The sequence below is a fragment of the Mustela erminea genome, chromosome 1, assembly GCF_009829155.1.
Source record: "Mustela erminea isolate mMusErm1 chromosome 1, mMusErm1.Pri, whole genome shotgun sequence".
In the NCBI taxonomy this organism is placed as follows: domain Eukaryota; kingdom Metazoa; phylum Chordata; class Mammalia; order Carnivora; family Mustelidae; genus Mustela; species Mustela erminea.
The window spans coordinates 102767822-102784219 of NC_045614.1; the positions used below are offsets into that span (position 1 = coordinate 102767822).

The 16398-nt window shown below is 49.3% G+C and overlaps 1 protein-coding gene across 6 annotated transcripts in view; it reads right to left on the bottom strand.

Annotated features, from left to right (window-relative positions):
• ZDHHC19 (zinc finger DHHC-type palmitoyltransferase 19) overlaps positions 1-9856 on the bottom strand; it is a 38323-nt gene extending 28467 nt beyond the window's left edge. Inside the window, exons 1-8 of one of the 6 annotated variants that reach the window (XM_032336373.1) lie at positions 9602-9854; positions 9123-9244; positions 8479-8618; positions 7484-7656; positions 7017-7122; positions 1150-1235; positions 593-797; positions 11-225 (exon numbers count right to left, since the gene is read on the bottom strand). In XM_032336373.1, coding sequence (XP_032192264.1) covers positions 52-225; positions 593-797; positions 1150-1235; positions 7017-7122; positions 7484-7656; positions 8479-8618; positions 9123-9244; positions 9602-9747 — 1152 coding nt within the window. In that variant the 5' untranslated portion in view covers positions 9748-9854 and the 3' untranslated portion in view covers positions 11-51. Of the gene's footprint in view, positions 1-10; positions 226-592; positions 798-1149; positions 1236-7012; positions 7123-7470; positions 7657-8478; positions 8619-9122; positions 9245-9601 lie in introns of those variants that run through there. The other 5 variants (XM_032336383.1, XM_032336394.1, XM_032336405.1 and 2 more) reach the window with 5 other exon arrangements.
• Positions 9857-16398: the final 6542 nt, after the last annotated feature.

Sequence of the window (16398 nt, forward strand, 5' to 3'; positions counted from 1 at the left end):
CTAAACACAGAGTGGAGGGATGGGGGCTCTCCCCAGGCCCTGCCCCACAGCTCACAACCCACCAGGTGAGGAGAAAGAAACAGTCCCTGCCACCCTCCCCCTAGACAGACCAAAGAGAGTGGGCTGGCACCCCAGAATGTCACTGCAGGAGCCCTGGAGGAAGCTGGGCCTACCCACCCCCACTTCATTCCTAATGGTCGGCTTCCATGTGTTTCCTGTGTTGGGCTTTGGAGTAAAAGTTGTCTTTAAGTAAAGGAATCCCCCCTCAGATTTATGAACCCCTGGACTAGTCTCAGTCCTTACTAATAGCTGAGGAAATGGATGCCCAGAAAGGGTAAGTGACAGGCCCAAGGCCTACTAGCAAGTGAGGGGTGTGGTCTCTTCCCTTCCTGTCTCCAGGGATCCCTGCTCTATTCTGGAGGCCTGTGACTTGACTTCCAGCCCTGCTCAGGTCTCTGATCCCCCTCCCTCAAGTTCTGAGTGCTCCAGCTTCAGGGCCAGCCCAATATGGGGGGGGGGGGTTGCCCCCAACACCTGTAAAATCCACAGACCCCCCTCTCCCAACACGCACACACTCGAGCACACTCCTCACCTCCTGGAGGGATGGAGCCTCACCACTCCCTGGGGGAACCTTCCCTGGTTTGTAGAGACTCAGAGGTTGGAGTTGGGGGCCAGGCACAGGCCCTGGGTTGGCTGGGGGACTGAGCACCGAGGTGCACATTGGGAAGTGAAGGTTCTGCATGGGCGCCCAGTCAGACCCCACCATTCTCTGTAGCCAGACAGCTTTGGCCATGTACCTGGGGAGCAATAAGCCAGACGAAAGGGGTCATGGCCCTCCTGGCCTGGTCCCCCTCAGCCTGGGGAGCACACAGCCCAAGGCTTGGCCCTGCAGAGAGCTAGGATTAGTCTCAGCCAGGCTGTAGTGTGCCTCCACCCCATTCCTTGGGTGAAGAACCCACAAAGGCGAGGAACCGGGGGTTCCAGAGGCTTTCACCATGCCCTGGGAAAAAACCCCGAAAGAAGAACCAGGGAGTATAAGGGCCTGGGAGCTGGGCTAAGGGGCCGGGGTGATGACCGGGCTTTATCCTGCCCCCCCTCCCGACCTCAGCCCCAGGAGCCACCTCTCGGGCCCCTGGTCTGCCAACTCACTTGGGTCCCAGCGGTGCACAAATTGTTAAATACCAGTTGCTGGCACAGCCGTGGTCAAAGGGGTTGTATCCCTGCAGGTATCGGCACTGGAGGGAGGCAAGGGCCAGAAGAGGAACTCAGATCCTGCAGGACTGGGTAGGCAACCCCCGCCAGCCCTTCCTGAACGGACAGCTCAGCTTAGGGTGGCAGGAAGACTCCAAGGACAGAGAAGCAGAGAGAGGGAGCCCCGGCCTCCTCCAGCCCACCCACCCCTGAGTTGCTCTCTCTAGGCAACCCCCGGCACTGCGCCCACTTCTGCCTTCTCAGGGGTCCTCCCCGATCACCCGTACCCCTTTTGCAGTATCCTCCCTTTTTCTGTTTCTTTTGGCCCCTGCACACCCCCCTGCTACCTCCCTCCAGATATACTTTCTGATCTTCCTTTTGTTGCTAAATTGCTCTAAAGCCAGTTCCATGCCCCTCCCCCACTTCCCTACTTTCCCACCTCTCATTTTTTTTTTTTTTCCCCAAACTGGTGTTAGCTGAATTTCACCATCTAGAAGAGCAGTTGCCTGGGGCGCCACCAGATTCCTTAACAAAATAACTTGGCCCTGGAAGTCTGGGCCAAAGACCCTGAGCATCTGTGCAGCAAAGGTCAAGTCCTCCCCTGGACACTCTTTAACCAAGTTCTTCCCCTTCCCTCCCTCTACCCATCAGCCTTGCCCTCCTCCTCCTCTTCCCCAGCACAAGTTGATTCTCATGCTGACTTCAAGAGCCTTCACTACAAAATGTCCGTCATGACCAAAAGTGGCCCAGGGCCACCTCTGTCCATCACCAGCTCCCCTATGTCCCATGTCCCTGTCACGATGATATTGACCTTCAACACTATTCTCCACCAAAAGGAGCCAGAACTCCATGCAGGGCAGGTGAACCTATGGAAGGAAAAGTCCAGACACCTCCACAATGACCCACTGGTGCCAAAAAGCAACACTAACCAGAGCTATACTTTGAGTTCTTGCCTACTTTAATATGTTTAAAGCATTCAAGTAAAGGAAACTGGTATTCTATCTGCAATTTTAATTAAATGGTTAGAAGAGTTGGGTTACATTTACAATTAGAATTTTAAATTTAGAGAAATTAATTTTGATTTATTAGATATATATGAGGTATACAAACATGTTGACTTCTTCAATACGTGAAGGAGGGATAGATAATTGCCTAATGAACTCATCAGAACTTGCTAACAAAGCGCAGACCTTTCCTCTCCCCAAGAAGAGCCTCTCAGATGTGAACAGAATCCAGCAGCTCGGAAGTTCCTTGACTATCCTCTTTCACTGGCTCCAGACCCAGTTCTCGTGCTCCAAATCCAAATCGAATGCTCTCCCACTCCACAGGTGGTAACCAAATTGGGCATCTTCTCGCTATGTCTCCTGCCCAGCTCCCTGCTGCCTCTGCTCTCTGCCCTTCTTCCCCAGGGATCAGGGTATCAGGCTTTCCTCGCTCTCTCACTCCCTCCCTCCCTCTCTCCCAAAGCAGTATCAGTTCCTTTGGGTACAGATTCCCTCATTTGCTCATAACTGTTCTGGGGCCTCAGCAATGCCCTAGGCACTGCACTGGGCACTGAGGACACACCACCACCAACACAGCCAGCCTTAACTTTCAGGCGGCTGGTGAGTGGTCAGGCAGCCCAGAGAGGGGATGGGGGAGCAGAGCAGGCAGCCGGTGCCTAGACTCTAGGGGGCAGAGAGCCGGGACCTGAGAGGCTGGGCAAGGGCCATGGCACGTGCATGTGGGACCACGCTGGTGTGGGACAAGATGAGTCTTAGGACTGCCACTGCCCACTTGGTGAGCATGACGTTAGTGTGACAGTGAGCAGAGGCATGGCTGCAGTAGGCTGGGGAAGGGGAAAGTGAGCAGAGCCAACTCGTTCAAGAAATACTCCTCTGCTGGAGGGGAGAGCGCAGCAGCCAGAAGGGAGGCCTATGATGTTAAGGACTGTTTGCTTTGTTTTAAGATCAGAGAGACACAAACGTGTAAATGATGATGGGAAGGATTGGTAACAACAGCAGTGCTCTACTGGGCATTTGCTTGTACCAGGCACTGTTGTATGTGTTGTACACAAATCAACCCGTGCTGCTCCCTTTTACAGATGGGGAAACTGAAGCACCAGGTGGCCAAGAGACAGACCCAAGATCTCCCTGCCGATAGAAAGCTGTGGTTTGAATTTATGTACTCTGGCTGCAGAGCTCTTGCTATCAACCCCCAAGCAAGTGGCCGTGGGAGATGTGGTTTGGGGATGGAGATAGGAAGGGAATGAATGCCTGAAATGGGTTCTGGAGGTAACGGGACAGAGCCCTGAATGAATGAGTCACATTCATTGCAGAGTGCAGTGACTCACAGAGTACAGACTACAGGTAGATTTCTTAAGACTGGAGATCATAGCCTGGGAGAGCCCCAATCTGAGGAGCGGTGCAAGGACGGGCCGATGGGCTGACTGAGGGCTAGAAGAACCATGGGACATGGGAAGGGAGAATGTCCTGGAAAGGCTGAAATGATGGTCTGAAGTTGGGGAGAGAAGGCATGCAGACCACAGGAGGTAATGAGTAAGGGCTAATGGGTAAGAGCAGAGGAGTCACAGGTGGGCTGGGAGCCAAACAGGGGTAGGCTTGGGTGATTGAGTGCTGACTGTAGGGATGGGAGGTAGTGGCCAAGCAGGGTTCCTCTGTCTTTTCAGTTGTCTCCCTGTTTCCAGCCCTCCCTCATCAATGTGGCCAACTACAGCCTTCCTAAAACAACCTTAGTTAGGGTGCCTGGCTGGCTCAGTCGGAAGAGCATGTGACTCTTGATCGCAGTCTCAGGGTCGTGAGTTCAAACCCCACATATCATGTGGAGCCTACTCAAGGAAAAAAAAAAAAAACACCCCCCCAACATTTAGTCAGGTCACTGTTCTGCTAAAGGCATCCTACGTCAAGGATGTTCACTTTTTTTTTTTTCTTAAGATTTTATTTATTTATTTGACAGACAGAGATCACAAGTAGGCAGAGAGGCAGGCAGAGAGAGAGGGGGAAGCAGCCTGGGGGTTTGATCCCAGGACCCTGGGATCATAACCTGAGCCGGAGGCAGAGGCTTTAACTCACTGAGCCACCCAGGCACCCCAAGTATGTTCACTTTTATCACTCCTACTCAACACTGTACTGGAAATCCAAGACAGTGCAGTAAGAAGAAAAAAGAAAGAAAGCCATCCAAGTTGGACAGGAAGAAATAAAACTGTCCTTATTCATAGATGACAAGATTTTCTATGTAGAATCAACAAAAAAAGCTATTTGGACAAGTGAATCCAGCAAAATTCAAGATTCAAGACCAATAAACAAAGATCTACTGTATTTTCTTAAAATAATAAATAGAAATGAAATTTTAGAACACATTTATAATAGCACATGAATACTTAGAAAAGATCTAACACAATGTATACAAGATCTATATACTGAAAACTACTAAACACTGATGATAGAAATCAAAGAAGTAAATAAAAGGAAAGGGGTTCCTGGGTTCAAAAACTCAATATTATTAAGGTATCAATTTTCCTAATTGACTTATAGGTTCAATGTAATCCCAGCGATCTTTTTTTTTTTCTTTTTGGAAATTAAGCTGATTCTAAAAGTTATATGGCAAATAAAAGGAACTAGAATAACCAAAAGAACTCTGAAAAAGAACAAATCTGGAGAACTCACACTGTGTGATTTCAAGACATAATGCAAACCTAATAATCAAGGCAGTGTGGTATTGACAAAAGAATAGGGAGTCCAGAAATACACCTACAACTATTCAGTCAACTGATTTTTGACAAATGTTCAAAGGTAACTCAATGGAAGAAGAATATTCTTTTCAACAAATGATGTGGGAACAACCCTTATGCAAAAGTAATAAATCTTGACCCAACACTTGCCTCACATACAAAATTTAACCCAAAATGAATCATAGGCCTAAATATAAAATTCAAAAACTATAAAACTTCTGGAAGAAAGTATGGAAAAACCTTTATGACACTGGGTTAGGCAAGGCTTTCTTTCTTTCTTTCTTTCTTTTTTTTTAAGATTTGACATAAATATTTGACATATTTATTTGACAGAGTGAGAGAGACAACTGGAGAGGGAACACAAGCAGGGGGAGTGGGAGAGGGAGAAGCAGGTTTCCCTGCCAAGCAAGGAGCCCATGATCCTGGGATCATGGCCTGAGTGGAAGGCAGACACTTAACAACTGAGCCACCCAGGCCCTCCTAGTCAAAGCTTTCTTAATTACAACACCAAAAGCACCGTATATAAAAGAAAGCAACCTACAGTGCACTTCATCCAAATGTAAAACTTTTGATCTTTGGAAGACACTGTTTAAAAATTGAGATGACATGGGGCGCCTGGGTGGCTCAGTTGGTTGGATGGCTGCCTTCGGCTCAGGTCATGATCCTGGAGTCCCGGGATCGAGTCCCGCATCGGGCTCCCAGCTCCACGGGGAGTCTGCTTCTCCCTCTGACCTTCTCCTCGCTCATGTTCTCTCTCACTGTCTCTCTCTCAAATAAATAAATAAAATCTTAAAAAAAAAAATTGAGATGACAAGCCACAGACTGGGAGAAAATATTTGCAAAACACTTATCTGAATCCCGAGTATATCAAGAATTTGTAGAATTCAGTAATTTCAAAAAACCCAAATTTTTTTTAAATGAGCAAAAGACTGGAACAGATACTTAATCAAAGATAAGCAAGGGATATCCTGCAGTAGGAGAACAGATAAACAAAAGGTAGTCTATCCATAGGACGCAATAGGACACAGCAATAAAAAGAAAAAAACTACTGGTATGGGCAGCAGCAGGGACGGATCGCTAATGCCGAGTGCAAGAAGCCCGCTCAAACGGCTATGATTCCATGTATACCAGTTTCTGGAAAAGGAAAAACTACAGGGATAGAAAGATCAGTGGTTGCCAGGGGCTGCAGGCAGGGAGAGAACCTGACTACAAAAGACCATGACGGAGTTTTTGGGGGGTGATGGCGCCATTATAAATCTTGATCATGGTGGTGGTTACAGGACCAGACTGTATGCTTTTCAAAATTCATAGAAATGCACTGAAACGGATGAATTTTACTGCATTTAAGAAAAGGGGAAAAAATCCTTCCTTGGCTCCCAGGCTTTCCCTGAACCAAGACTCCATTCTCCACCTGACTTTCTGGGCCTTTTAATTCTGGCCAATCCCAAGCAGTACGCTTCTTTCCCACGGCACCTTCTGCTCCAGGGGGCGCTGGGTCCTCACCATCCTACCCAGATCCTATCCACATCCCACAGGCTTGCAGGCTTCCTTGCCTTCCTGCGGGCAGCACCCCTCACCCGCACTGCTCTCACCCGCCCCCACCCCCACCCCCACCCCCACCCCCACCCCGGCCCCGGTTTTCTGCACGTCCAAAACCACCGCACGCCGCGTCCTACTCCGCGCGGTGGTCCTCACTGAACTTGAGTCCCTCTGTGAGTCTGTTACTCAATGTAGGGCAGGCCCTTCCTCGTGGCGTTCACCGCTGTCTGGCGGGTGTTATTCTGATTTCAGGGTCCTTTTCCACAGAAGCGCAGGATGTAGCCTTATTCACCTCCTCACCCGTCGCTCAAAATGAAGCCCACGAGGCCTAGCACACAGTAGGCCCCGGATGCAGTGCCCCCGGGAGGGAGGGTGACCCCCGAGCAGCGGAGGATGGAGGTGCATCTAGGTCTAGAAGGGCAACTGAGGCACCTTCGAGGGAAGTCAGCCGGTTAGGGACGGGGCGGTGGACAAGGAGCGTTAGGGGCAGAGGTCCTGAGGCCCAAGTTGACCATCCACAACCCTGTATCCCGGCGCCCCGCTCGGCCTCGCGTACCTTGCCCTCGTAGGAGCGCTCGGCCGCGCTCACCGACTTGGCCTGGATCAGCAGCAGCAGGAAAAGCGGCACCAGGAAGCCGACGGCGGGTACAGCCACCAAGATGCTGCGCACCTGCTAAGGAGCAGCGCCGGGAACCCTCCTCCCTGGCCCCGCCCCCGCCCCGACTCCTCCCCAACTCCGCCCCAAACAGCCCCGCCCGCTCCCAACGCTGGGCGCCGCCGTACACCTCAACCCACTCTGCTGTCTAGACCCCGTGACACCGTTAGCACTTCCCACCATGACCCTGCTGTAGATTCTGGACTCTCCGCAGTCCCTCCTAGCCCCGCGCATCTCCCTGGCCCTACCCACCCCCGCCTATCCCAGTGGATTCTCCCAGCGCCAGTAGCTCTACCCCCGTGACCCCGCCCCCGGTCAACCCCCCGCGCCCCCCCTCTGTTCTCTACGTGGGTACCCGGGGAGGATACGCGATGGCTTTGTCCATGGTGAAGGGCAGGTGGGTCGTGCGCACCAGGAAGATCAGGCAGGTCACCAGCATGGCACCCGAGTAGAGAAATAAGGACAGGACCAGCAGCATGAAGAAGCGGAAGTTGCGGTGACCAATGCAGTTATTGACCCATTTGCAGTGGTGGTCAAAGTCCTGGATAAGAGGGAGGGGAGCAGGCCTCGAGGACCGGACCTCTGGACCAGTCTCCATCGCCCCCAAATCTGAGGCTTTATCCACCCCCCCAACTCCTGTTCCCAAAAGCCATCTGCCCGTGGCCCCTCATACCAAACTGGGTCTCATCCCTAGGGAGAACCCCAGCCACAAAGTCCCTAGCGCTAGCATTTTTGTCAGAGCGCTGTTAGGTCTCTGTGGCTCACAAGATCATGCATCAAAAGGCCTGTAAGACAAGGCCTGCCTGGTCTGGGGACACGTCCTGGTGTAACTGTGGGCTGGACATAGACTATCTCTGGGCTTCTGTTTCCTACATCCACTGAGGATAATAATACCCTTGCTCAGCCCGCTTCCCAGGGTTGTGAGGACCAGACAAAACAGCACCTTTATAAACCTTGGCAGCTGTGCACGTGACACAGACAAACACTCAGAGCCCAGGAGACCCAGACAAGAAGAGGACAGGTGAAGCTTTCCCGGCCAGGCCTCCAGCTAGCCTGACGGCCTTGGGCAGCTAGAGTCAGCAAGCCTGGGGTAAGACAGTAGTGTCTTTTTCCCCCTGGCCTGACCAGGCCCAGCACAGGTATGGATGTGTCTGCGGGTGACTGCACCTGCGCAGGCAAAGGCCAGTCTCCCTGGGCAGGTGCATGTACAGAGGAAGTGACCTGCAAGAGTGACCCAAAGTGGTTGGGCGTTACTGCCCCTCTTGGCCTTTAGCAGTGCCAGATGTGGTTTCAGGCTTTCCACTGGCCCCCGTGTGAGGGGGCGGGGTGGGGGGGTGGTGGGCGAGTCAGGAGAGGCACTCACTTCTACACAGATGTTGCACCAAGGACAGTGGTAGGTCCGGGGCGGGCGGTGGAAGCAGCACTTTTGGCACCACTGCAGGCGGAAGGCCCTGTGGTTCACCCACACCACCTGCACCATCATGGGACCCTGTTCGTTGGAGCCTGGCATGGGAAGAGGATTGGGCAGCAGCAGGAGGCCCTTCTGTCAGTCTGCTGCTCTGGGGGGTAGGGAGGCCAGCCCCAGGTCATTACTGGGCTCCAGGAAGTGTGGGGAAGAGGTGAGGGAGGGTATCCCTCGTCTCCATTGAGCAGGCTGCCCAAGCACAGAGAGCCGGGCGTTCAAAGGCAAGGCAGGTTTCCAGCCAGAAGTATTCTGCGAGGACTCAGCCCTTTGAAACTGTGATTGATGCTTTAATGGAGGGAGAACTGAGTCATTTCAAAGAGCTGGCTTCTCTTTCTGGCCTGCCTGGGCCCTCCCACACAAGGTGGCTGGAAAACCTCCAGAAATTTGTTTTTCCACGCCTCCATGCCTGGAACAATGAAGTGCCAGAGGCACTTGAGGGGCAAATGAGGAGGTACGGTGAAAAGGTCCTGAGGCCTGAAGAGGGGAGACGGGAGGGGCCTTCAGGAGGGGCTGCCTCCTTCTCCCAGGGGCCAACATCTCACCTTGATGCAAGATGCCGGGGTCTGAGAAATTGAGTGAAACCAGACTGAAGATGGTGAGGACACAGAGGAGGCCTGTGACGAGGGGAAAGGCCCACTCCCCGTTCTGGGCCAGCCACCTGCAACTGAAACCAGAGCAGGGCTTGGCCCTCATCGCAGTGGCCTGAAGCTCCCCCCGAGACCCACCGATCCTGTCCACTTGGTCAGAACCCACATACCTTGAACCCCACTCTAAATCTCCTGGCTCGTGACAGATCCTTAGTGACTCCACAAAATGTCACTCAGCGTTGCGAGTGACCTGCAGCTCCCAGAGGCACCAAGCGCTGCACTGCCTGTGTCTTTGCACATTCAGTTCCCTGGGCCCGGACTATCCTGCTTCCTCTCGCCCCTCTTGGGCACTTCCTCTGCCTCTGCACTGTCATTATCTGTGTTCCTTTCTGTCTCTGTAGGAAACCTGCAGCTTGTGTGGGAGGGAGACTCACGGGAATGCGAAGAAGAGGCCACTGAAAACCACCAGCAGCACGACATTGAAGGCGGCAAACAGGCTGGGGAGGATCCATGGAAGAGGAGCCTGAGGCGGGGGATGGGGCTCCTTCATGAGGGGCACAGCATCCTTCAAGAGCGGCATGGCTGGACCTCCCACGCCGGCAGGGGAGATCAGAGCCACTAGGCTCCCTCGCCCCTGCTGGCTCCAGGAGCCCCATGGCCACAGCAGCCTCGGAAGCCACAGCCCAGGGTGGAAGGAAAGAAGTCCCAGTGTGACATCACAGAGGTTGAGAAGGATGGAGGCCAGCAGCGCCCCAACAGAACTGTCTGTGGCCTGTGACAGGCACCGCCCACAGCAAACCCACCTCCCACCCCTGCTCCATGCTTGTGCCAGGGACTGAGAGCTCCTGCCCCTGTGAGGTTGGCTTTGAGACGATATGAGAATAGAGAAATGTGTGGGCGATTCTGATCATCCTCTCAGGCTTGAGGCTAATCGGAGCAGACGGTGCCCATCATACATCCTATCTCCATTTTCTTCCTTTTTGTTATTACAAAATTCCACTTTCGGGGGAAGGGGCAGCTAAATAATTTCCCAGCTTCCCTCATTTCCAGAGTTGGCTTCATGACACAATTCTGGTCAAAGAGATCTAAGTGGATGTCTGCTGAGGATTTCTAGAAGAGCTTCACTCAGTCCCTTTCTTCTGATCTTGAGGCTGGATGTGCTGGCTGAAGGTATCATCGTGGACTCATTGGGCAGCATGGCAACATGCTACACAGAACGGCATTGACATTGTTGGGTCACTGCCCAGACCTGAACTAGGCTCCCTCTGATCTGCTTATTATGTGAGAAGATAACTGAGTTTTCTGTTCCGTGCAGCCGACATTTGTCATTTGTTTTAGCTATGGAGCATCTGAACCCCTCTGTGCACAGAGGGCACCCTGCACTGTACCTCTTCATGAAGGACAAAGACCGTTCCCCATCCCAACTGGAGCTAAAACTGCCAGAAACTCACATTCAAAGCCTCTCCTGCAGCGAGGGCATAGCTCTGTGACCCAGCACCACCAATTAGCCTCAGCACCGCCACCAATCGAGTGGGAGTCTTCTGCACATATTTTCAGAGCTCCTGTGTGTTGAATGGCCATTTAAAATGTCACTTTAATTCCAACAGTGATTGTATTCTTCTTCAAAAAGTAATTCCGGGGCACCTGGGTGGCTCAGTGGGTTAAGCCTCTGCCTTCGGCTCAGGTCATGATCTCAGGGTCCTGGGATCAAGCCCCACATTGGGCTCTCTGCTCAGCAGGAAGCCTGCCCCCCACCCACCCCCCGCTCTCTCTGCCTGCCTCTCTGCCTACTTGTGATGTCTCTCTGTCAAATAAATAAATAAAGTCTTTAAAAAAAAAAAAAAGTAATTCCGGAGGTGCCTGGGTGGCACTGTTGGCTCAGCATCTGGCTCTTGGTTCCCATATCCGGCCGGCTCTGCTGAGCATGAAGTCGGCTTGCGATTCTCTCTCCCCCTCCTCCTGTCCTCTCCTGCTTAATGCTCCCTCCTCTCTCTCTAAAATAAGTAATAAATCTTTTAAAAATAAATGTAATTCCAAAAGTCCTATTTTGAATTGTACTAGATGAACTGGAACATTTTGAGGAAATTAATTTGGTTAAAATCAGAGCAATGCACAATTATTGTTATATTTTCTTATGTATACAGTTTTTCTTCACGACATTCAAATTAATGTGTTATAATTGGTGTTTTAAGTAAGAATACGATCTTATAAGGGGCACTTGGCCTGGCTCAGTCAAAAGAGCATGCGATTCGTGGGGTGCCTGGGTGGCTCAGTGGGTTAGGGCCTCTGCCTTCGGCTCGGGTCATGATCTCGGGGTCCTGGGATCGAGCCCCGCGTCGGGAAATCTGCTCAGCGGGGAGCCTGCTTCCCCCTCCTCTCTATCTGCCTCTCTGCCTGCTTGTGATCTCTGTCCGTCAAATAAATAAATAAAATCTTAAAAAAAAAAAAAAGAGCATGCTACTCTTGATCTCAGGGTCATGAATTTGGGTCCCGCCTGGGATGTAGAGATTATTTAAATAAATACAACATTTAAAAAAATACTATATTTGATTGTATTTCAAATATTAAGGTTTGGGGCACCTGGGTGGCTCAGTCGGTTAAGCATCTGCCTTTGGTTTAGGTCATGATCCCAAAGCCATGGGATTAAGCCCCACATCGGGCTTCTTTCTCAGCAGGGAGCCTGCTTCTCCCTCTGCCTGCTGCTCCCCTGCTTGTGCGTGCACCCTCTCTCTGACAAATAAATAAAATCTTTTTTAAAAATTAGGGTTTAAAGTTTTCGAAATTTTCATTTGTCATAATTTAATATAACTATATATGTATGCACATTTAAAATTACTACATCTTGATACATATTAAAGTTAGTTAATTTTGGAAGGTGCCTAGGTGGCTCAGTGGGTTAAGCGTCTGGCTTTAGCTTAAGTCATGACCCCAGGGTTCTGGGACTGAGTCCCACTTTGGGCTTCCTTCTCAGTAGAGAGCCTGCTTCTCACTCTTCCTCTGCCCCTCCCCACTACTTGTAATCTCTCTCTCAAAAAAATAAAATCTTTAAAAAAATTAAAAATAAAATTAATTTTTCCATTTTGATCTTTCTTTAAAGATTTTATTTATTTATTTGACAGACAGAGAAGCAGAGAGAGGGAATACTAGCAGAGGCAGAGCCCCAATAAAATTAATTTTTAAAAAGATTTATTGATTTGACAGAGAGAGATCACAAGTAGGCAGAGCAGCAGGCAGAGAGAGAGGGGGAAGCAAGTTCCCTCCTGAGCAGAGAGCCGGACGCGGTACTCCATCCCAGGACCCTGAGATGATGACCTGAGCTGAAGGCAGAGGCTTAACTCACTGAGCCTCCCAGGTGCCCCTAAAATTAATTTTTTTTTAAAGATATATTTATTTATTTGACAGACAAGAGATCACAAGTAGGCAGAGAGGCAGACAGAGAGAGAGGAGGAAGCAGGCTCCCCGCCGAGCAGAGAGCCCGATGCGGGACTCGATCCCAGGACTCTGAGACCACGACCCGAGCCAAAGGCAGAGGCTTAACCCACTGAGCCACTCAGGCACCCCTAAAATTAATTTTTTAATGGTATATCTACAATAGGAGAGAACTGGTAGCTTGGAATAGAAATGATCTTTGCATAACAGTCTGTTTTCAGCATGATGCAGTAAAAAGTTATTATTTGCTTTCTGCCGAATTTACTCAGTGATAGAGAATCATGATCTCACCTAACCTAAATGAATAATCTCATGGGGTCTATTCACTTACTTATTTCTTTGTTGTTTGGGGAAATAAGCAAATAAATAGGATGATAGGAGATTATTTACTTCTTAAAAAAAAAAACTAAAAATGTGGTGTGCCTGGGTGGCTCAGTTGTTAAACATCTGCTTTTGGCTCAGATCATGATCCTGGGGTCCGGGATCAGCCCTGCATTGGGCTCCCTGCTCAGCAGGAAGCCTGCTTCTCCCTCTCCCACTGTCTCTCTCTCTCTCTCTGTCAAATAAATAAATAAAATCTTTTTAAAAAATCATTTTAAAAACCTGAAAATGCTGAGCATTAGTTACGTTACCTTCTGCTCTGTCATGTAAAAGACTGTTAGTCTGATTAATAATACAACAGACAGGGGCCCCTGGGTGGCTCAGTGGGTTAAAGCCTCTGCCTTGGCTCAGGTCATGATCCCAGGGTCCTGGGATCAAGCTCCACATCCGGCTCTCTGCTCAGCAGGGAGCCTGTTCCCCCCCACCCCCCGCCTGCCTCTCTGCCTACTTGTGATCTCTGTCTGTCAAATAAACAAATAAAATCTTAAAAAAAAAAATAATAGGACACCTGTACTCTCACATAGCAACAATTCTCCTTGATGTTGCTATTCTCTGATGCTGGGGCCCAACTTCAGAAAAATAAATTTGACCTTGTGTCTTTTTGACCGCAAGGTGACACCAAAGGCTTCCTCTGCCCCCTCGTGACCTGTGACATGGCACAGTCAAGCCTGGAAGGCTGTTAACATAGAAATACGATAAACGTGTTCCAAATTTTCTTCTGTGCTCAACAGTATGGTGAGAGCTGCCCTATATAGAGGGCCCACGTTGTGGGGTAAACACATAAGTTTAAAAAAAGATTTAATCTCTTGTTTATTTGGGTAAAAGTTTACCAATATGAATATGTTTCTCAGTAATTTGGATACTCTTTTTTTTTTTTAAAGATTTTATTTATTTATTTGACAGAGAGAGATCACAAGTAGGCAGAGAGGCAGGCAGAGAGAGAGAGGGGGAAGCAGGCTCCCTGCTGAGCAGAGAGCCTGATGCGGGACTCGATCTCAGGACCCTGAGATCATGACCTGAGCCGGAGGCAGTGGCTTAACTCACTGAGCCACCCAGGCGCCCAATAATTTGGATACTCTTGCAGAGTGGGTAAAAGTACATTCAAATTCCAGTGCAAAGCCAGCCCAGACTGTCAACAAATTGGCTTCTGAGAACATTTTACTCCTTGGTTTTATTTTTATTTTATATTAATTTTTTAAAGATTTTACTTATTTATTTGAAAGAGAGAGAGCACAAATCGGGGAGAGGGAGGAACAGGAAGCCCAACTCTGGAACCATGACCTGAGCTGAAGGCAGACGTTTAACTGACGGAGCCACCCAGGTGCCCTTGTTCCTCGGTCACCTGTGTCACACGTATGTCAACTGGCAGCTAATTTGGCACACACTTTATGTAACAGATTGGTCAGTGTTTTCACTTTTCACTAATTCCTTTTGTTGCCTCAGGTTAATTACCAGTGAGTCTTCACAGAATAATTATGGGGACCCATCACTTATGTACCTCACCCCAACAGAGATGCCACTCTCCTCCATTCTGATAACGTTCGCTGCTGTAAACAAGTTAAAGTGCCTTGTTATCAACATACAGTTTCTCTGCTCCTTTCCTATTTGTCTGGAAGTCCCTGCTGGAAGCTGCAGACCAGAGATTTTGTCTTCTGGAAGAAATGTCAGAGGAGGAGAGAAAGGGCCGCAGGGAATAGCCACATGACTACAGACTGTCTTACAATAAGCTCAGGCGACCCCCAGCGTGGACAGCTCTTTGTCAGAGTCAATCACTGGATTCCTTCTTCCGAAAACCGACTCCTCCCCCAGTGCTGTTCCATCCAGTAATTAGGATTTCATTCACCCTATTGTTCAGCTCAAACCCATGGAGTCTCCTGACTCCTGTCTTTACCTCTTATCCCACATCCCATCCACCAGCTCTGCCATCAAAAGAGAATCTCACAAGTCCAAGCCACCCCGCTGTCTTGGCTGGATATTGCGGAATCATCCTAAATGACCCGGGCCTCTTCTGTCCTTGACCTTTCATAGACTGTGTTCCAAAGAGTAGCCCCTGATCCTTTTAGAACCTACATCACGGCCTCTGGTCAGGACCCCCCAGCTCCTGCTTTCCTTACTCAAAGTCCAAAGTCCTTACTGTGGCCTTCAAGGCCCTCCCTGACCCAGCTCCTCTAACTTTCTGATCTCATTTCCTAACACTCAGTCCCTTGCTCAGGCACACTGGCCTCTGTGTTCTTCCCCAAACACATCTGGCACACGCCAGTCCTGGGTCCCTCGAATTGCTCTCCTGTTTCCCTGGAATTTTCTGCTAAATATACTCGCTGAGTTTGCTTCCTCAGCTCGCAGAGTCCTTTGTTCACGTGGTGCTTCTGTGTCCTCCAGATGCCTGCATCTCCCCTGGTTTCCTCAGAATACACACCTCATGGGTGGATTCCAGATCGATAAATGTGAATACTTAAAACTTGCATAATTTACAAGATTCTTTCCAGAAGGTTTATAAATGTTTACACTGCTGTTATGAGCATAACCATATTATAATACAAACACTATAATTAAATATTAACATAAAGTAATTTCTCAAATTTTACAAATGACAAATGACACCTTGATCTTTTCATTTATATCTCCTTAAATCACTTATGACATTAAGAAAGGAAGATTTTCCAAGATGTCAGAGGAGTAGGAGACCTTACTTTTGTCCCAGGAGTTCAGAGATAGCTATCAAATCATTCTGAACACCTGTGAACTCAACCGGAGTTCTAAGAAAAAAATGCTATATTTGTACAAATAGAAAAGTGACCACTTTCTGCAAGGTAGGAGAATGACAGGATGGAAAAACTCACCCCAAAAAAGAGAAGAAGAGGCAGCACAATTAATAAGATTGAAAACCCCCTGGCCAGACTTATCAAAAAGAGAAGAAAAAGGACCCAAATAAGTAAAATCATGAATGATACAGGAGAGATCACAACCAACACCAACAAAATACAGTTATAAGAACATATTACGAGCAACTATATGCCAACAAATTAGGCAATCTGGAAGAAATGGCTGCATTCCTAGGAATGTAAAAGCTACCAAAACTGAAATAGGAAGACAGAAAACCTGAACAGACCTATAACCAGCAGAAATTGAAGCAGTCATCAAAAACTTCCCAACAGGGGCTCCTGGGTGGCTCAGTGGGTTAAAGTCTCTGCCTTCAGCTCAGGTCATGATCTCAGGATCCTGGGATTGAGCCCTGCATCAAGCTTTCTGCTCAGCAGGGAGCCTGCTTCCTCCTCTCTCTCTGCCTGCCTCTCTGCCTACTTGTGATCTCTGTGTGTCAAATAAATAAATAAAATCTTTTAAAAAAACCCACAAAACTCCCAACAAACTAGAGCCCAGGGCCAGACAGCTTCCCAGGGGAATTCTACCAAACATTTAAAAA